Source organism: Doryrhamphus excisus, linkage group LG17 (assembly GCF_037039965.1).
Source record: "Doryrhamphus excisus strain RoL-2023G ecotype Guam linkage group LG17, RoL_Dexc_Guam_v1.1, whole genome shotgun sequence".
Taxonomy (NCBI): domain Eukaryota; kingdom Metazoa; phylum Chordata; class Actinopteri; order Syngnathiformes; family Syngnathidae; genus Doryrhamphus; species Doryrhamphus excisus.
In genome coordinates this window covers 7614679-7636803 of record NC_136373.1, presented here as the reverse complement: position 1 = coordinate 7636803, position 22125 = coordinate 7614679, and the positions used below count along the sequence as shown (strand labels likewise).

The 22125-nt window shown below is 40.2% G+C and overlaps 1 protein-coding gene across 2 annotated transcripts in view; it reads left to right on the top strand.

The window, feature by feature from the left end:
• The first annotated feature begins 3663 nt into the window (after positions 1-3663).
• ajap1 (adherens junctions associated protein 1) overlaps positions 3664-22125 on the top strand; it is a 36282-nt gene continuing 17820 nt past the window's right edge. Inside the window, exons 1-3 of one of the 2 annotated variants that reach the window (XM_078798194.1) lie at positions 3664-4383; positions 7584-7655; positions 18704-19461. In XM_078798194.1, the coding sequence (XP_078654320.1) occupies positions 4355-4383; positions 7584-7655; positions 18704-19461 (859 nt within the window). In that variant the 5' untranslated portion in view covers positions 3664-4354. The remainder of the gene's footprint in view (positions 4384-7583; positions 7656-18703; positions 19462-22125) is intronic. The other variant, XM_058084709.2, reaches the window with a different exon arrangement.

Sequence of the window (22125 nt, the reverse complement as noted above, 5' to 3'; positions counted from 1 at the left end):
ATTAAGGGAAGACAAGGAGAAAGTGCGAGATGTCACCTTTATGATGACTTCATGGAATCAGACATGCTACCCCTGTTGCATAGGTGACAGCATAACTGCTGTAAACAAATACAATGCAGCCATTACTGTTTCTTTCCCTTTGAACAGTTGCTTAAAGAGGACGTATTACGCAAATTTTCGGCCATTTGTATTGAGTTGTGGACTCCTATACCGCAGTTACACACGATAACCAGCACATCAAGCTTTCTTGGTCTTCCAGAGTCTGCACCTATTCAGCTGCATTTCTTTGGATTTCGTGATTTTAATGTATTCCCCCCACGGGCTGCCTCCAGGCAAGCCCACTCCGCTGTGGTTGGTCACAGGACGTCCGTTTTGTACCACTAGCTGCGAACCCAACTTTATAAGAGTTAATGAGAAACAGTAATGATAATGGTAATGGTTTTATTTCATTTGAACATGCATCAGATTACAATTGAATCCATCACATAATCAGTTCACAGTTCCACATGTCCAAAAGGAGTAGGAAGAAGCAAAGCTTATTAAATCCTACCCCTCCATCTGGTACTTTTACAATCAGTGACAATTACATTTGTTCACTTCCTGCTTTCCTAATATAGTTTAGGTTGGTTTTTTTTGTCACATATCGACGTACGAGGTGATATGACCATCCAATGACATAATGGGTACCATAGTAAGTGTCAATATAGTGATATATATAGCACATCATGACTGGTTCAAGACTCTTCATCCTTGTATTTAGCAAACATCAACTGCTTGTATTGTTTCTTGAATTGGCTCATCGTTGTGCATTGTTTGACTTCCTTACTCAATCCATTCCATAGTTTGATTCCACATACTGAAATGCTATGGCTTTTTAACGTAGTCCTAGCATAGAAGTGTTTCAAATGTAGTTCTTCCCTGAGATCATATTTCTCCTCTCTTGTAGAGAAGTATTGGATGACATTTTTAGGGAATTGGTTATTTTTAGCCTTATGAATTATTGTAGCTGTTTGAAGATGAACTATATCAGCAAGTTTAAGTATTTGTGATTTTAGAAATAAGGAGTTAGTATGTTCTCTCTAGGCAGCAGTATGAATTATCCTTACTGACCTTTTTTGTAGTACATTTAGCGAGTGAAGATTGCTTTTGTAGTTATTAGCCCATATTTCCACACAATAAGTAAGATATGGTAGAACCAGAGAGCAATAAAGAGTGTGGAGTGATTTCTGATTGAGAACAAATTTTGCTTTGTTCAATATTGAAATATTTCTGGCCACCTTATGTTGTATATTTGTGATATGAGGTTTCCAGCTCATATTTTTATCTATTGTGATCCCCATAAATTTATTTTCCTTCACCCTTTATCCTTCACTCTTTTTTAAATGTCGATTTATCTTTTCAAAATGTCCGTATTTAACATATGTGTTGGATCCTGAATCCGATCCGGAAGTAGAGACTGGACCGTCCGAAGTTTCTCAAGAAAGGAGGTTTCCTCAAGACGTCTGTCAATGGCTGTCAAAGAGCTTATCTGGCTTACAGCCAAGCCCATATAAGGAAGTCCTCTCCTCTGTAACATCACAGAGGGTCAGCTTTATCACGCCTTCTGAAACCGAGCATTCTTCTTTCACGGCTCACTTCCAAATGCGCATAGCAACGTAAAAAACACTAGTACTTAATACTAGTACCTCACCAAAGCGCTTGTGTGTTCAGATGGTTTTCTTGAATGTATCCATGCGAGCATTAGTCAGACCTGCTTCACTTGAAAAGTCCTTGAGATAACCGTTGTGAATTGGTGCTGTGTTAATACATTCATGTTTCTGTTTTTGTTGGTCCTGACCAATCATTTTTCATAAAAAAAAATTTTGTGAACCTGCCCTCTCCAGTAGATCGCTAAGCTCTTTGCAAAAACCCACTTTACCTTCTGTAAAGACTCTTTCAGTACCTGAAAAAGCCGGATGTAAAAACAGCATTTGCTGAAGTGAAAGCTAGAGGAGTTGCAACAGCTAAAGCAGGTGTGATGCGTTCACTGCTTTGACATTATGACCTGGAGGTTCACAAGAAACGCTGCCATATTCTCCCTTGTTCTCACGCAAGAGTTCATCTTGTCAGAGGTGATTCTTTTTGTGTGTGAGGTAATGGGTTTTGCATACCACTGACATCTTGCAGTCCAGATATGTAAAAAAGCCTGCAGGGTGACAGTTTAATGCTGCATTCATGTCACGCGGGAAGCTAAAGTAAGTCCATTTCACTCCAAGCATCAATATTATGAAGAGGAAAACAGCAAAACTCAGGTCAAACGTTGTGATGCTCAGCGTGATGTGATTGATCCTGATGTCTAAGTGTTCCCGAAGTCGGACATCACCACATACACTGGGAATACTCCATTGTTACCCTTTTTCTTGACGTGTTCTACATTTACTGGTCTTGGCAGGGCATTATTTTTAGATATGGACCAAGCAAAACCTGCGCGAACTGGTGACCTTTCAAGTCATGAAGGCTTTCAACCTGCGTCCAAATTACAGTATTTCTTGCACTTTTGAGTCCCACACTGACATTAAGGGCTGCCGCCTTCTCTCACTGACTCAGCTTTATTGTGAACAAACAAGCAGCCAGCAAACAAACTGGGAATATTGCGTTACATAATGATCATTATGTATTTATTTTAACCACCAAAAGCTGCAAAAAAAACCATTCGGTGTTAAGCATGCACTTGCTTACTTTCATCTGGTGCAGCAGGAACAACATTTTGCTCATGTTTTCCAGTTGCGTACTCCTATAGAGCAGCTACACACAATAATTTTGCAGAATCTGCACCTATTGCAGCTGTATTTCCTTGTGACCTGATTGGTCACATGACCAAAATACAGACCCATAAGATCCATGAAAATGAAGATAGTCCACATGCCCGAACAGTAAACTCCTTATTTTGGTGAAATATTTCAAATTAAATACTTTTGTCATATTTTCATAGTTCAAATTCATTAAAGTGGGGAATAAAGTTGTTATCTACATACTTGAGGACATTCTCTGTAATATAATGACGCGATTCTTAACATCCCATTTTTCTCATTTTTTCCAGTTGCGGACTCCTATAGAGCAGCTACACACAATAATTTTGCAGAATCTGCACCTATTGCAGCTGTATTTCCTTGTGACCTGATTGGTCACATGACCAAAGTGCAGACCCATAAGATCCATGAAAATGAAGATAGTCCACATACCCGAACAGTAAACTCCTTATTTTGGTGAAATATTTTAAATTAAATACTTTAGTCAAGTTTTGATAGTTCAAATTCATTAAGGTGGGGAATAAAGTTACTATCTACATACTTGAGGACATTCTCTGTAATATAATGACGCTATTCTTATATCATCTCAAATTCTCACGGCACCAGCTGGTTCTTCCTTACAGTCATTTTTTTAATTACATTTTTTTTAAATGTTTTTTTATATATTTTATTACAAACTTCAATTGTACAAAACAGTATAAGCAGAACTTCCTTACAGTCATAATTCCTCACTTTTAGCTATTGTGTACTTTTTTGTGTCTCCTTTTTTAAATTTTAGCCAGTGAGTAGGGTGTCACCAATGAGTGCCCCCCACGGTTGTTCATTGGTGTGACGTGACAGGCTCCAGCACATGACATAGCGGGCTTTGCCGTGACGTCACAGCCTTAGCAGGCAGTGGAAGAAGAAGAGGCGCTGCTGGAGAGACGGAGACGGAGCTATCTTTTGACTCTCTTTCTCCATCTGCGCTGACAGGCTCTCGTCCTCCTCCTCCTCGCACCAAACCCACCGAAACAACCGTCGTGACCACCTCTCTTCGCCCCTTTTTAAATGTCAACCTCTTCCTTTGATCACCTTTTTACCCCATAACCCCACCTTTACCAGAGATGTTACAAAATGAGGACGCCCCCAACTAGCGACGACTTCTCCTGCAGTTTATCTCAACATTGTGGATTCGCCTGATGTCGGAGATGCAAAGACGAGGATGCAAACTATGAATTTTGTTTTTGTGTTTTCTTTCCTTGAGAGTGGGAGAAGAAATGAAGTTTAAGGGTTCGTCTTTTGGGGGCTTCCGGTTCACCTGTCCACCTTTACCCGCCCATTAGCTCCCCGAACCCCATCAGAAACTGTTAACAGGGAAGATTATCCCCACGTAGAAGTTAAACATTGTTTTGGGGGCATCTTTTTGGAGGAATTATATGTGCGCCACGCCGGTGGATATGGCTTAAATTATGTTGGCGTCACTGTCAGATGGAGAAAAGTCCGTCACTTGAGTGTTATTAGCCACCGTCGACATTGGTTGAAAAGATCATCTCAATGGGAGGATATCTGGCGGACTGATTGGAAAAATGTGGATAAAACGGAGTGTCACTCGCAGGTAAAACTATTTTACAAGTATACAAATGACATGTCTTTGCAAATGGCTTGGGGTGTATTGGTGTTCACATTGATACCTGTTTTTGAATCTACGTCACTACAATTCATGAGATTGGACTATTATTTAAGTGATTATGTTGAATATTGTCTACTGTGGCTTTTTACATAACTGTTCTGGCTCTGCTTGAATTGATCGGTAGCTTCTGTGCTTAAAATGATAAGCAATAACATGAGTTGATGACAATTATTGACATAAACGCTAGGGGTCGCCAATGTGACGGCGCAAGCTTGACTTTATACTGCCGGGTAGGTCTACCCCACCGCCTTCTTCGTGAGAACACAGAATTAACAGGCTAATTACCTGCAGAAACAACTACAGCACTTAGTGATTGTCAAGAAAGAGGCAAAAAAAAGATCAGACCTTATACTTAGTTAATGGATGTATTCAAACAGCATGCAGGTGATGACATGCTTTGTAATGGCTAAAAAAATCTAGTAGGCATCAAATAGCCTTTGTCATGCAAATGGGGACATTTCAAGGCAGACTCTGTAGGGAAATACAGACGTCAGGTGGATGAGACCAATAAAATGTATTGTTGAAAGTCCCCATAGTGTTGGTTGGATTGGTCAGATGCCCCTTTAAGTTTGTCTGCATTACCTTGAATAACATTGTGGGATGGACTCCTGAAGCCTTTCATACTCGCCTGCAAGGATCCAACTTATTTCTTCCTTAATTCTCTAACAGTGATGGCAGGTATTGTATTTTTCACTGGTCATTTTCAGGGAAGCATGCAAACAATACACAAGCGACTTGTTCAGACAGGCAAAAAAGAAGTATTTTGCAACACACGGTCAGTGTCACCAGAAGTCAAAGTCGACAAAATGACAAAATTGATTATTAATTACCGCTTTCCCCAAAACATTTATAATATACAATTTCATTGACGTTTAATCTTTGTTTGCCTGCTTTATTCACACCAGTTCAACTCCCTCAAGAACTGTTTGTTCTGCGTGCAGTCAAATTGCATAGTTTGTGCATTCAAGAAATGAAATGCTTGATTATCTAAAAAAATTAAACCAATTGTTTATTCATTATTTAGTGAAAGGTTTTATTTTTGCTTGTAAATGTATTATTGCTTTCAATATGGCGCCACCCGAGTGCAAGCTTGTTAATGCAGCTCCATATTTTACATTGTTTTTAGTATTTAATAGTGATTTAGTTGTACTTTTCTGTTGTTTTTTGTGCCATACCGACCCTTTAAACAAGTGTGCAGCAATGAATGTTTATCTTGTTACGTTTGTAGCTTGTCTCTTGCTCCATTGTTTAAACTTGGGAACAGCTATTGGCTTTGAGCACCCCTTTGCTACGCCAAGCAACCGAAGAGCCCCGCGGAGATGCGAAGGAGGATTATATATATCGTATATTGATATTAAACCTAAATATATCAGGAATTGTGGTCCTTATTGCCCAGCAATAATAGATTGTGATATATATTTATATTCAGGAGTCAGTTGTACAACTATGTGTCAACCCATGCTTGCATGGGGAGAACATGCAAACTCCACACAGAGACGCCCAAGTGGAGAGTCGAACCCAGGTTTTCACAATCCCCTGATTGTGTGGCCAACATGCTCACCACTAGGGCACCATGTGGTGATTTTTTTGTTTGTTTGCACATACAGTATATTGGCGCCACCTTCTTGTTTATATTTTAATTTAAGAAAATACCAAAAGACAATACCTGGATACTTGTGTGTTTAGGAATGGCGATGGCATCTTTAATTCATTCATTCATTCATTTTCTACCGCTTATCCTCACGAGGATCGTGGGGGTGCTGGAGCCTATCCCAGCTGTCTTCAGGCGAGAGGCGGGGTACACCCTGGACTGGTGGCCAGCCAATCACAGGGCACATATAGACAAACAACCATTCACACTCACATTCATACCTATGGACAGTTTAGAGTCGCCAAATAACCTAGCATGTTTTTGGAATGTGGGAGGAAACCGTAGTACCCGAAGAAAACCCACGCATGCACGAGGAGAACATGCAAACTCCACACAGAGATAGCCGAGGGTGTTATTGAACTCCTAGCTGTGAGTTCTGCACGCTAACCACTCGACCGCCGTGCAGCCGGCACCTTTAATGTCCTGCAAATTTTTGTCAGGTATAAAACAATAACAAAGAAACAATGTCATAATCTCAGGTTAAATCGCAGGGATGAATCCCTTCCATTATTAGCAACAGTGGGTGTATTATTTCATGCCTATTTCACGGTATAGGTTCCCCAAAGAGAGATCTCCTCCTACATACCCTCAGGGGAGACTATTTATCTGGCAGAGCCACCAGTTGCCTTTCATGTGTCGGATGATGATTAATATTGGCAACTCTTGCATATAAATGGAAATGATATACAGTAAGTAAAGTGACAGAATTACCAGCAATATAATTGAGTTTGGGTGCTTGTGTATTTGTTTCAGTCCAGGTTGTAAAAAGGTGCTATCCCTGTGTAAAAGATCAGATATGGCTTTAATTTAGGTGCCATCCTAATAGCCTCTCTGAGGGTTATTAGCAAAGCCTCTCTGGAGCATGCTTAACCTAATTTGCGGTGAAATAGGCTTCTCCGAGATTCAATCCTCTGGAGGTGCATACAAAGTCTGTGTGCTCCGATGTCGTAAACAGCAAGTGTGCAGCAGTCTGTTAAATCCAGAAGGACCAGAACTGGTTGTCCCTGTGAAATAGCATCAAGAGACAAGACATGTATCCTGGTTCATCTTATTCAGCTCCGAAAAGAGAAACAGGGGAGGGAGAGGGAAATGATGCTGTCTTTAGGCGCAGGAGTGACATAAAAGCTACATGTTTACTTCTATCGAAACCAGAACACATTATGGCCAAGGTGTTGGAGCATTATGTTTTTTTCCATTAGGGCATTAACAATCCAGCTGAAACATGTTCATAAAAGGTTTTATCGCTGAAGCTGTCAGAACAATAAACATCTATCCATCCATCCTTTGTAAAAAAAAAAGCACAGCACAACCGTCCTGATATGTCCTGATTAGTGCTGCAACTATCACATATTTTAGTACTCTGGTATACTATTGAAAATTCCTTTGATTAATTGGATAGAACATAATGAAATAATGAAATGGATAAATTAACATTTATCTTCATTGAAGACGTGATACTTGACTGTCCCCACAGACGATGTTGCAGCGACACCACCGCCACCTTCTGTTTTGCCAAGAGTGATTTCTTGAATTCAACAGTGTTAAGGTAAATGTAACGTTAAATGTTAATTTATTCCTTTTATTCATCATTTACGGTATATACATGGACATTGAAAGGGTGAACGAAAATAAATTTACGGGGATCACAATAGATGAAAATATGAGCTGGAAACCTCATATTACAAATATACAACATAAGGTGGCCAGAAATATTTCAATATTGAACAAAGCAAAATTTGCTGTCAATCAGAAATCACTCCACACTCTTTATTGCTCTCTGGTTCTACCATATCTTACTTATTGTGTGGAAATATGGGTTAATAACTATAAAAGCAATCTTCACTCGCTAAATGTACTGCAAAAAAGGTCAGTAAGGATAATTCATAATGCCGCCTACAGAGAACATACTAACTTCTCATTTCTAAAATCACAAATACTTCAACTTGCTGATATAGTTCATCTTCAAACAGCTAAAATAATGCATAAGGCTAAAAATAACCAATTCCCTAAAAATGTCATCCAATACTTCTCTACAAGAGAGGAGAAATATGATCTCAGGGAAGAACTACATTTGAAACACTTATATGCTAGGACTACGTTAAAAAGCCATAGCATTTCAGTATGTGGAATCAAACTATGGAATGGATTGAGTAAAAAAAAACTTAAACTGTATTATGGAAAGCAGGAAGTGAACAAATGTAACACTTACTGATTGTAAAAGTACCAGATGGAGGGGTAGGATTTAATAAGCTTTGCTTCTTCCTACTGCTTTTGGACATGTGGAACTGTGAACTGATTATGTGATGCATTCAATTGGAATCTGATGCATGTTCAAATAAAATAAAACCATTACCATTACCATTACATTTAGACCCTCCCAGCACACGGGCCACTACCTGATTCATGGATGGTAGTAAGCTTTGGCAGGGTCGATACCGTCTCGAAAACACATCAGATTTATTTATCATGGATCTCACCACCAAATAGGCTTCTCAGGGCAGTTCTCAGTGGGCTACTCTTCTGTAAAACTTTGTAAAGTTAAATTGATATGAATTGATTACAGCACAGGCAGCAATAAATTTGATTGATAATCTTAGGTTATTGGAGCATTCTTATTGGTTCCCTCAGCGTAGTTTCATTCTCTGTGCCGCCCTTAATAAACTGCTGCTTGGAGAATGTAATTAAAAGGGTGATGCACCTTAAAGTCCAATACCACACATTACCCACCCAATGAAACAACTCTCCTGTAGCACAGCAAGAACAGCAGCTTCTTTGTATTGGTTTTATTTTCTTCATTGCATTGAATATTTGCTCCCTGGAGGTTTGCTGCACCGTAACAATACATAAATCTCTGGAACAACTGAAATATTTAACTCCTCAGGGTATTGACTATAGAGGGTTTAACTCCTACAACTCTGATCCTGTTCATGTTTTTTCTTAAAGGGGAATTTCTGACCTATGAATGTTGTATTTGTGTGTTCAATGATGCCAAAGTTTCAGTTTTCAGTGAGAGTTAGGAAGGTGCAAGATGAGTGGGGCCAATCACAGCCGAGTGTGGGTGCCAAATACAAAGAAATAGGTACAGATTCTGGAAGATCTAGAAGGCTTTCTGTGCTGCTTATTGTGTATAGCTGCTCTATAGGAGTCCACAACGCAATACAAAGGGCCAAACACGAGCATAATAGGTCACCTTTAAGCAACTGTGGAAAGACAGTAATTGCTGTATTTATTGCTGTGTTTACAGCAATCACGACAAAGCAGTATCCGTGCAAAGATTTAACATTGATGTCTGTTATAAGTAGAACATTTTCTAACATTGTCTTATTGTTGTTTGAGCAACAAGCAGTTGGTTTTGTAAATATTACCTACTTTGGGCTGCATGTGCACGTCCAGGTGTGTTTGCTGTGATTTATAAGAGTCCCTGAATGCAACGGAAACTTGTATTCCAGGAGTTACAGTATGTGATGCATGCGAATACACCATTCTAGCTTGAAAAAGCTTGAGCATACTGACAGCAGGTTGCTAGTTTGGATCCTGCTTGTTGAGTACAAAGTGTCCATTATCTGGCTGGAATCTTTCCATGGTGTCCCGACCAGAAATACTCATTATAAATGTGTAGTCTGGAAACATTGCTGTTGTATGGATGAGTGCATATTGGAACACCAGAAATTTGGAACACCAACAGGTCATATCCGCCGGTTTCCCCAAATTCATGAGACTAAATGTTATGTGATGCGTGTTTGGTACCGTGGCAAGATATGGCCTCCCCAATGACGCATTTTGCTCTGTGTATATTGTCTTTAAAATCAGCGCTGTCTTACATGGAGCCCAGGAACCATTGTGAATCCCTTCCCATCCCCTCATTCAATCCTTTGATTCATTTTTTGATTGCCCCGAGTGTATAGTACATGAAACACCTGAGAGATGAGGTTTATTAAAGCCAACAGAAAGGGATTGAGTGATTGTGTTTTTCCGCAGCTGGTTTAATTGAAACATACACAACCCCCTCACTTTCTCTTGAGACTTTTGTACTGTGGAAGAGCAACACAACATAATGATGCCCCTCATTCAGATTATTTCAATAGTGCTTTACTATATGTACATTTACATTAAACACAGGAAGTGAACAAATTATCAATAACTGCTGGAAAGATCTGCTTCTTTCTACTCTTTTGTTGATTTGTGCCTGTGTCGATGTGATACTCCAATGTATTTATAAGCATGTTTGGAATAAACCACAGTAAACTTTGACTGTTACCTGAGCACAGAGGTAATTCAGTGTGGAGAAACTGAAATACATATCAGTCAAATCTGAACAATAACTGCGCCACAAGAAAAATACATCCTTAATCCTATTTTAAACAGCATTGTAATCAGTGATAAAATGCTGGGAAACAAAAGATGCCAGCAGCTTTTACAAGCAGCAGTGCTCACAGTAAGCCAGGGTAGACATCTTGATGCCGGTAATTATTCTGAGCCATATTCCCTTCAAGCTAAATTCCAAAATTAATAGAATTGGGAAGGACAGTGAGGCACTGTTTTGTCCTCATTTTGTTACCAGTTAGGGGTTGAGGGGGTAAACAAATCCCCACTGCCATTTTATAAGGAGGTAATATTGTAGCTAGGCTGCACGGCGGATGAGTGGTTAGCGCACAGACCTCACAGCTAGGAGACCAGAGTTCAATCCCACCCTCGGCCATCTCTGTGTGGAGTTTGCATGTTCTCCGCATGCATGCGTGAGTTTTCTCCGGTTTCCACATTCCAAAAACATGCTAGGTTAATTGACGACTCCAAATTGTCCATAGGTATGAATGTGAGTGTGAATGGTTGTTTGTCTATATGTGCCCTGTGATTGGCTGGCCACCAGTCCAGGGTGTACCCGGTTCTCGCCCGAAGACAGCTGGGATAGGCTCCAGCACCCCCCACGACCCTCGTGAGGATAAGCAGTAGAAAATGAATGAATGAATGAATGAATGCTGAAATAAAGTAAGGCTACATGGTGGGCAAGCGGTTAGCGCGGAGACCTCACAGCTAGGAGACCCGAGTTCAATCCCACCCTCAGCCATCTGTGTGTGGAGTTTGCATGTTCTCCCTGGTTTTCTCCGGGTACTCCGGTTTCCTCCCACATTCCAAAAACATGCTAGGTTAATTGGTGACTCCAAATTGTCCATAGGTATGAATGTGAGTGTGAATGGTTGTTTGTCTATATGTGCCCTGTGATTGGCTGGCCACCAGTCCAGGGTGTACCCTGCCTCTCGCCCGAAGACAGCTGGGATAGGCTCCAGCACCTCTCGCGACCCTCGTGAGGATAAGTGGTAGAAAATGAATGAATGAATATTGCAGCTCATGAAATAAACTGCCAATAATTTAGTGTTTGTTGTTCATATTTTGTAGCGGTCGCATTGATCTTTGGGAAGATTAAGCAGCGTTTCAACTCCTACAAAGGCTTCATGCACTTACGATTTGACTCCCATTTGTTCCCTTTACAGCATGGACTCCTCTCCAGTATTAAAAGCTTAGGTCTGTTATCATTGTTTGACAGTATATGATCTTATTTCTACACTGTTCATTCATTGTTTCAGCTGACCAGACAATGATCTGTAGAGCAGAAGATAAATGCATTTCCTGAACAGTCCAGACATGCACTTACTTCAGTCACAGGGATATTATTTTCAAGGCTTCAGCAATAAATGTCATGTTGTCAGCATACCTGCACTGTTGATGGACCGAACAATAGCGCTATCACAAGGTTTGGAGCGTTTATGGAAATTGAGCTGCCTTTTTTGTGTTGAAATAGAAAGGGGTGGCGACAGACACATACAGATCGGGAATGACTTAGTATGATTTAGTTGTAATTTTAGATTGAATAGTCCCTCGAAGAATTCCAGATATGCATTTCAATTGATGGCTCATGTGTGGTATTGCACTACTCTGCTGTTACACTGCCATGGAAATAGGAGTTCAAGACATCCTCTCTTTACTTTGTAAATTATACTTCAAAAAATAACAATTACCTATTTGATGGATTGATGAAGTGCTTTTATTCTATGACATGGGTGTTATCACAGAGAGATTGCAGCCTCCCTCTTCCCTATGTTGCTTTCTTTGGATAATGTAAATGCATGGGCTTTATCATCCCCCCACCCCCCGACATCTATTTTAAGAGTCTTCTTCCCAGGGTGAACTGGTTGTCCTAGAGGATGGCAGAATTAGGGGGAGTGGAATGAATGGAACAACCACCCGCGTCTTGTTTTTTTTTGTTCCAGTATGCTTTTTCTATGAACCTTTGAATTTGTTCGGTCGAGCGACACAACTAGCGGAGATGCTTGGTAATATGTCTCCGAGTGTACGACTTTAAAAGGAGATGTTTATTCCCCTGAGGCATTTGAAAAGAGACGAGACTGTGTCAAGATTTCCTGGTATAAAATAAATGTAAAAATTTAATGCTTAGGCTAGAAATAACCCAATTCCGTTCACATTTTTTGCTAAGGATTTACACAACAAAGTGTGTGTTGTATTTTTTCATCACTAAGAACTAAAACCCAAAATGACCACAAGTTATTACTCCGATACAGATTATTATTACATTTTTTAATGTATTTATTTTTTGTCCCATACAGCCATTGGGGCAGATAGTATTGTTGATCTAAATGCCCTTACATGCTAAACAGATTTGCTCTGTGTCAGGAAAGGTGTTGGCTACAACTTCCCTGTGCCATGAAATTTTATTTGCCGTTATTTGATGTTTTTGTTATGCGCATTTGGAGCGACCACATTATTATTTGACTTTGTTTGATGGTTTTCAGAGCAGGAGGGGATAGAAATGTCAAGGTTCTCCAACGCGCAACATCATCCTCAATTGATTTCAATGGTGGAGTATAATTCAAGCAGATCGGGTTTGAGTAAATGTTAATACCCAAGTACTTTATGTTCCTTGACTGCAGTGGTTTAAAGGGGGTGTGCTGGTAACCAAAATTAATGGGCAATACTGTGGATTTAGACCAGGTAATAGAGTAGCCAGAAAATGTTGTCGAATGGCGGCTGCAAGTGGTTTAATGACGATACCAAACAGTGAAGGGCAGACTTTGCCTTGTTCTTCTTTGTGAACTATATTCTGCAGAGATTATTGGTCCGCACAGAGGCCCTTGGGATGTGATATCATATTTTGATCAATATTCTAAATGAGTCTCCAAAACCAAATTTCTGTAGGGTTGCGAGGATAAATTTCCAGTTCACGCTATCAAATGCTGTTTCAGCATTTCATGAGAGGGACTGGCCATCTTGAAAAAGCGGAACCTCGGTTTGCCCTGTTAATGCATTCCACAGGGTTGGACTATAACCAAAACATGTGAAAATGAAAGCAATTTGTTCCCATAGGAAATAATGTAACCCCAATGAATCTGCACAGAGGCCCTTGGGATGTGATATAATATTTTGATCAATACTCTAAATGAGTCTCCAAAGCCAGATTTCTGTAGGGTTGCGAGGAGAAATTTCCGGTTCACGCTATCAAATGCTGTTTCAGCATTTCATGAGAGGGACTGGCCATCTTGAAACAGCGGAACCTCGGTTTGCCCTGTTAATGCATTCCACAGGGTCGGACTATAACCAAAACATGCGAAAATGAAAGCAATTTTAATGTAACTCCAATGAATCCGTTCCAACCCCTTTGAACAAATGATTGTATTTTAAAGGGCCTGAATGATAACAAATCAAAAGTTACAAATTAGCCCCCATTAACAAACGTACCGCTTGACACTGCCTGACGAAGGAAAGTGCTATCGAGATGTAAAACAAAAAAGCCAAGCGCTTTTGCCGTCTAGCAAAAAGAATCTGCTGGCACACTCACCTTTTTCCAGAGTCACCTTCAACAGGACACTTTTCAATGGCTGTGTGGGTTCCAAAATGATGTGTACTCAGTGGCAAGGCTGTCAGGACCATGCTGATAACATTTCTATTGATGGCAGCCCGGGGACGCAAAGGCAATGGGATTAAAAAAAAGCCATGTCTTTTTCTACTTCCCTCAGGTGGGAGGACCACCTTGTGAGGCATCACATTTTCAAACTCCAGAGAAGTGGTAATTAATACTTACATAAGTGCACACAAGCGATCACAGTGTGATGCTGTCAAAATAAGTGAAACAAGGATACAGTACAAAGACAATAATTAGGTGCCTTGTCTAATCAGCTGCAGAGATAATTGTTTATGGGGTGGTAGGTGACCTGTCATTATTCATACTTTAGACAGCAGATACATGTACAGTTAAAAAAAAAACAACAGAAAAGCTGAAAATAAGATTCATGTTTGAGCACTTGAACATCATTTTCTATGGCATGTCTGTCAATCCTAAGAGTACACCGACGGAATAAGTTGGAAGTAGATTTACTGAATATAGTACGGCTTAAACCAGGCACAAAGGAGTGGGAAGAGTCAAGCTTGGTGAACACTCCCTCCTGCCTACTGCTACTTGGCATTTGGGCCGAGTGGCATAATCCGAATAAAAAGCTTTAGCAGTGTCACATCTTATATAATGTCGTGTCACTTATTTTTAGTTTGGAGTTAAACATTGTTTTTAACTCATTCAATCCCTGTTAATATTTCTTGAAAATATCATGCTCAACAATAAAGTGATCAATAAATAATCTATAATCTAATAAGCAATACATAACCTTTTGCATGCTTGTGTGTGATCCATCTATTCAAATGAGACTTGGGTCATATAGTTTATTCCTGCATTGCAATCCATCTCATTTGCTTCTTTCGCTTCCCTAAGAGCGGCACGCAGGGCATCCTTAGTATCCTTTAGCACCTGGGTATCATCCTGTAGTACCTTGATGTCATTGCACACTGCTCTATATTCCTCTCTGAGCTTCGTGACCGTGCCAAATTTGCGAGGTTGTTCTTTTGAGGAGCTGTGGTACTTCCAAGTATGTGCTGTCTACTTGCAAAAACGTGGGTATCTGTACTCAGTGAGTACATCTCAGTGCGTACGCGATGTAGCACTTTTAGTGAAGGAGGTACTTTCTCTGCATGCAGGCTGTGTAGAGGCTACATCGGTCTCTTATCGGAAGGATACACTGTACGGGATGGAGGAAAACCTCTACAGGAAAAGGCTTTGTGACGTAAGTGGTGTCCACTCATTCGCTAAAAAGAAGTTAAAAGAGAAAGTGATTAAATGTTTCTTCCGTCATGCAAACTGGAATACTCAGGAGAAACTTGCTGGAGAACACCTCAACCGAAGCTTGCCTTTGCTTGTAGCGGGAACGCAGCATGGAAAAACTATGTAAATAAGGAGTGTCCAAAATGTGGCCTGCGGGCCATTTGTGGACCTCATTTCTTATGGGACTGTGAACGCGGGAACGCAGCATGGAAACACTATGTAAACAAGGAGTGTCCAAAATGTGGCCTGCGGGCCATTTGTGGACCTCATTTTTATGGTACTGTGAACGGCACATTTTAGAAATAGATAGATAGATAGATAGATAGACTCCCTTTATTGTCATTGCACAAAAACATATAAAACCGGAAAAACAAAACAAAGAAGCATTAAGTAACCAGGACTGCACGGCGGACAAGAGGTTAGCGCTCAGGCCTCACAGCTCGGAGACCCGAGTTCAATTCCACCCTCAGCCATCTCTGTGTTGAGTTTGCATGTTCTCCCCGTGCATGCGTGGGTTTTCTCCGGGTACTCCGGTTTCCTCCCACATTCCAAAAACATGCTAGGTTAATTGGCGACACCAAATTGTCCATAGGTATGAATGTGAGTGTGAATGGTTGTTTGTCTATATGTGCCCTGTGATTGGCTGGCCACCGGTCCAGGGTGTACCCGGCTGGGATAGGCTCCAGCACCCCCGCGATCCTCGTGAGGATAAGCGGTACAAAATGAATGAATAAAGTAACTAAGAAAAAAATGAAAGTTGTAGATGAGTCGTAGACATGCCCATTTCCAGTACAGATACGAATACAGATAATGTAGATGGGTGAATCGACGCAGATAATGGTGTACTTGCTCATCCCTAAAAATTCCACAGACAACACAGGCTGCCGTAACTTGCTTGCACTTTGTCGTCAACGTGTCATCAGGATTGTCAACTTCATGTGTTGTCTTGAATATCCTTTCCAGTCAATAACAGAAAAAATGAATTTATTCTTAACTGTGGTCAACAATGAACACAGCTTTCTTTTCGAAACATTGCACTAGGTTATTACGGAAGATCAGAAAAAAGTATATTTGACTTGATTATTTTTCAATTGAGGTCCACTCTTTGCTGTTGCCCCAGTCAAAAGCATTTGGGTACAAAAAGGCAAGCAATGTGATTACCAAACAAGGCCATAAAAATCTGCTCTCATGGGATGATCACTAGGATCTCAGCAGAGGTCAGGGCTGGAACTCTTGAAACGCTAATTATAACTGTCAATAATATGTCGACCTTGTCGCTATTGTGTCGTGACCACATCAGTCACAGTTTATGACTCAATTAAGACGCCATCCTAAATGAATTATCAGCCCACCAATTTGTGGTTTTCTGCCTTCCCTCTGTATTTAGTGGCAAATAACATTAGCTGCTCAATGTCATTTAAGACTTGGAAGTTTACTAAATGATGAACTCATTTACTGTCAGTTGCATCATTAGCACTATGAGACTACTCCAACTGTTATAAAGCTTATAAAACTTTTGACAATGTAATGTCTTGCACCATATTTGCTGACCAATAGTATACAAGTATACAAGACAACTAAGCAGAAGGCTTACAGTTCATAAGATAAGGCAGATATGAAACACCAGATGCAAAGGATGGTTTTCAGAAATGTAAGTCCTACGTACTTGACCCACACAAGTGTTCCTCGTTTACCTAGATTAATTAGTTCCAGACACGACTGCGATTAATTAATTTCTGCAGATTCCTTATTTAAAAATAAATTATTTTCATAGTTAGTGAATAGAATATTTGTTTACGATATTCAGCACTTTTTCTTATATTATTAGAGTCCTCTAGACATATAATAACACCCCTACAGTCACCGTTACACTCATATTACCCAATAAGTTATATATATATATATATATATATTAGGGGTCCTCCAATCGATTGGCCACAGATTGGTATCGACCGCTATTAGCATTCCACATCTGTTGCAGTACATCTACTATTCACTTCCTGTATACCATATGTTTTTTATACATATAAAGGTGATATGGTTATGTAACAATATGGTGAGCTACTTATTAAGATTTTAACACAATAATAATAAATATAAATCATATACAATAGTAATAATTTGATTCCACACACTGAAATGCTGTGGGTGTTTGACATTGTTCTTGCAAGTGTTTCGAGTTTAGTTTTTCCCCTAAGTTTAAGAGTCTCCTCTCTTGTAGAAATGTATTTTTGTTTATTATAATTCTAGGTTATTGTTAGTTGCTTAGTATGCTTAGTTTGAAAATGTATTAAATCAGCACATTTTATTATTTGTGTTTTTAGAAATAAGGGATTTGTATGTTCTCTATTTGTTGTATTAACCTTACTGCTGTTTTTTGCAGTACATTTAGTGAATGATGATGATGATTATTATCGTTATTTTGCGAGATAATTCAATAATTGTTGTCGACAGCGATCAGGACTGATGGATGTTTCTAGTGACATCTAGTGGCCAGTATAGACAACAGTTCATGAACGTCTTGTCATCCCATATATGTTATTTTTTTTATATTACTTCATTTACTCATTTTTAGATCTTAAAAATGCTTAATTTCGGTAAAGAATACGTAAAATGACTTAACTATTTTGACTAATGATAGGCCGTAATCAACCAGAAACCATTTGGCAATGAATTTTTGAAGAACCGTGACGCAATGTTCAAAAAGCAAAGTGTTGATGCACGTCTATTATTTCAGTACCTTCGCAGTCCAAATGAATCTTATGTACAAGCTTTTCAAGTAATTCTAGGACAGTCCAGATGAAAGCTAGCTTTTCAGCAAGGAATTGCTGAAGGTTGTCTGATATTCACGTTCTTTCATTTTCAGCATACATCGAAAAATGGACATATGGGGACAAAATGTGGTACCAGCATCCATTTGGATGGCGTTTTTTGTGATATGCATGCATCAGGGAAATCACGATACACCCTTTATCTGCTATGAGCATATTGTGCTACTTTACTAAATCAACACTGTATATTCAAATTAGCCTGTGGGAAACTGATGTCTTTCTGTCTGCAGTCGATGATGGAAAAACATGATGAGTAGCTAAACTGTGCCTGACCTTGGGTGTTGCTATAATCATCCCTGGGTTGATATAAAGCTGTAAAATCAAGAATACGGCTGTACGTAAAAGGGTGAAAATCCACAATCTTTGATGTTGTACATTTACTTTGTAATTTTACACTTTCATTCAGCGCAACTTATTATTATTACCACTTAATTAGTTAGAAGTTGAGGGGTAAAACTTTTTCAAGAGTTTAAATGGAGGATAAATACAGACGTGGACCTTCATAATAGACCATTACTTATGTAATTTGTATAGCTTGATTATGCAGTGCACGGTCTGTCTGAATCTAAAATGACTTTTCTCTTTTAATGTCTCCTTTATCAGCACTCCATCTGCTTTGAGGCCAGGCAGCTGTGTGGGGCACCGGGTGTGGATCCTGCTGGCGATGACCCACATGACCTTGGACTTCTGTGTATGCAGCCCTCTCAGTCAAGGTCTGGGGATCAAACTCATGCCTAAACCGGTGCCTCGCTCGCGACCTCGCTTGCAGCCCGTCTGGGACACGCCCAACAAGATTCACTGGAGAACAGCGATCCCTGTGGCCCGCAGGCTTCTGAACCCTATTCTTCCACCCCAAGATGGTAGATTAGGGGTAGGGCCAAAAGTCAAAGTTCAAAAGCATCGGAAGCCTCTACACAAACGACAGGCGTTGTGTAAAGAGTGCCGGTTGGCTAACTCTGAAGTGGAGACAGGCGAGTCGCTGATAGCCGAAGCCCCGGCAGGTCTATCCGGTAAGAACACAGGAGACAGAGTGACGTTGCTTCTCAGAGCCAGGAGGCAGCTCAAATGGGAGAGCTTTGACAAGTCTCAGGAGGGCCGGACAACTACGGTGGCCGGATTCATTGACTGGGGACCCACAGGCACAGATAGTATAGATGAGGATGGTAAACCAGACTCCAAAGTTACATTTCCTACTCGCTCCTCAACTACCACAGTGGCCACAACCACTAGCACTACGAGGTTCTCCCAAAGAACGTTCACTATGGTGACGACGCCAGAGCCCAAGAGGCTAAGCACCACCAAGTCCACTAACAGCTTTGGGGAGACTGTCAAGCCACCAAAGCCAAATGTGGATACATCAGGTAAGGCACCGAATCGGTTTTCTTTGGTTGCTAGTTGCTCTCAATGGAACCATCAGCACCTTACCCAAAATGTATATGATAAATATTGTTTATCACGGTAAAGTGAATGGGCGAGGAAAAAGAAGTACTGATCAGTATACATATTATATATTACCACACAAACAAAGCATGGCATTGTTGATGGAATACAATGTGGTTTGGTCATTTCTTAGCAGATATGAGTCAGCATCCATTTACATTGTCTGCACTACACATACAAAATACTCTACATTACTTGTCAACGTTTCGGTGTGCATTATGTGTATTTTTTACATTCAAGACTTTTAGGCGGTCGAGTGGTTAGCACGCAGACCTCACAGCTAGGAGACCAGAGTTCAATCCCACCCTCGGCCATCTCTGTGTGGAGTTTGCATGTTCTCCCTGTGCATGCGTGGGTTTTCTCCGGGTACTCCGGTTTCCTCCCACATTCCAAAAACATGCTAGGTTAATTGGCGACTCCAAATTGTCCATAGGTATGAATGTGAGCGTGATATGTGCTCTGTGATTGGCTGGCGACCAGTCCAGGGTGTACTCTCTCGCCTGAAACAGCTGGGATAGGCTCCAGCACCCCCGCCACCCTCGTGAGGATAAGCGGCAGAAAATGAATGAACGATAGATAGATTTCCTTTATTGTCATTGCACAATAACACAGCAGTGAAATTTCCAACGGAATGTCGTTGCCTGGCTCCTGTGTAATAATAAATAAATAAATAAATAACTTGAATGTAGAATATTTATATCGAAACTGTGTACATTTGGCACCCAGCTATTCTGGGGGGGTTGCATGCCAACTTAACGGCGATAAATATTTCAGGACAATGATTAAACATGCACTGTATGTTCTAATTTTATGCATCCTACCGAACTCCATTCAGTATGACTTATCTCTGGTCTACATGTTTTTGTCCTTTTTTGTGTATCTTGCAATTCAGCGTTTGGAAAAAAAACTCTTTGCAATAACTCTTTTGCGTGTGTTGATAAATGTATTGATATGAAACTGGTCGAATCTGGGGCAATTAGATTAACTGAATACATGGAAAGCAAATGCAATGAACTGCAATTTAAAAAAAATAAATATATATACTTCTCACAACTTCACGTAGGGTTTCTGCCACTGCAGATTAGGAGGAAAAATACTTATCATAATTAGCCAGGCTCTCAGTAACTGTGAGATTATAGTTTGTGCGCTCACCCCTGCAATAAATGGGCTGCACACACTGAGTCAAAGTGACTCAGCAGTCAGCACATACAGTATGAAAGCCAGTAGTGTGCTTTGTCCAAGCATACAGTAAAGCATGTATCTAATATGGCTGGAATTAACTCATTCATGTTTATACTTAGAAGGGTGAGTATTTCGTCGACAAATTCAAGATTAATTTTCCATATTTGAATGTGTTTAGTGGATGTTTTACCCACACTTTAATTGGCATTTGTGTGTATAATCACAGAGAAGTTTGAAATGCAAGCTTCTAAGCATGCTACTTAGACTGTCAAGTTTCCGCCCTCCCAAAATGAAATGTCGCTATGCATTACATCGGATATTCTTGCTCTTCAGTAAACATGCCTGTAGCACCAACAGGCAGCAACTAATCATAAAAAAGGTTTTAGTTGTACCCCCCCCGATTCTCCTTTTCCGTAGCTTGACACAGAAAAATCTATCCAATAGCAACAACATGACATTCACATCGGCTCAATTTGGTCACGGTGCATACGGTTGTCCCCCAAAGCAAGCCGGTCCGTCATTCAAATCAAAATAAATGCAATACGTCATGGGGTCGTAGAGCGTTGTGTTGACAAACACGACATGAAAGTGAACCCATACTTTCAAAAGAAAGACATCAATAGTCATGGTCTTTTTGCAAATATCATCAGCTCAATGCCGGTCCCAGGAGGCCGCCGGACCCAAATGCACTCAAGCAGCTCAAAACTGAAAACTGAATAACTCAGCAGGCAGCAACAAAAACACACATATGAAAATGGAATGACAAAGAACATAGAAATAGCAAAGAATCAGTTGGGGCTTAACAGATGCTGAGGCGCTTGTAAACAAGTCAACTCATTATAGAAATGAGACACAGCAGGAGAGAACATCAGCAGACTTTAAACTGATTGGGTGACACAGGTGGCACAGGGCAATCTGACAGGACCAGGTGAAAGTAATTATCAGACACGGATGACTGACATGGAGACACAACTCAAGACTCAAAACATAAATCTAAAGCTCTGATCTCTGATCAGGCACGGCTGGAAGAAAACAAGCTCTGAAGAATATGATGAATGTATACTTTCAGCACCTGACCATTCAAACATTACAGTGGAACGTCTAAATCAGGGGTCTCAAACTGAATTTATCTGGGGGCCCCTGGAGCTGGGGTCTGGGTGAGGATAGGCTGCATCAGGTTTAAAAAAAAAAAAACAAAAACAAAACATAAAAATAAATAAAATGTCTTCAAGGCTTTTGCTTCTGCTATACCCTCCACTTTTTCCAGTGCTTTGGTTGCGGTTTTCCACAAGAAAAGCTCTGATAAAACATTCCACTGTTCTCAAATATCTTCATTTTTATTTTTCTACACAAAATAAGATGAAAAAAATAAACAAAAAAATCGAGAATAAAGAAAATAAATA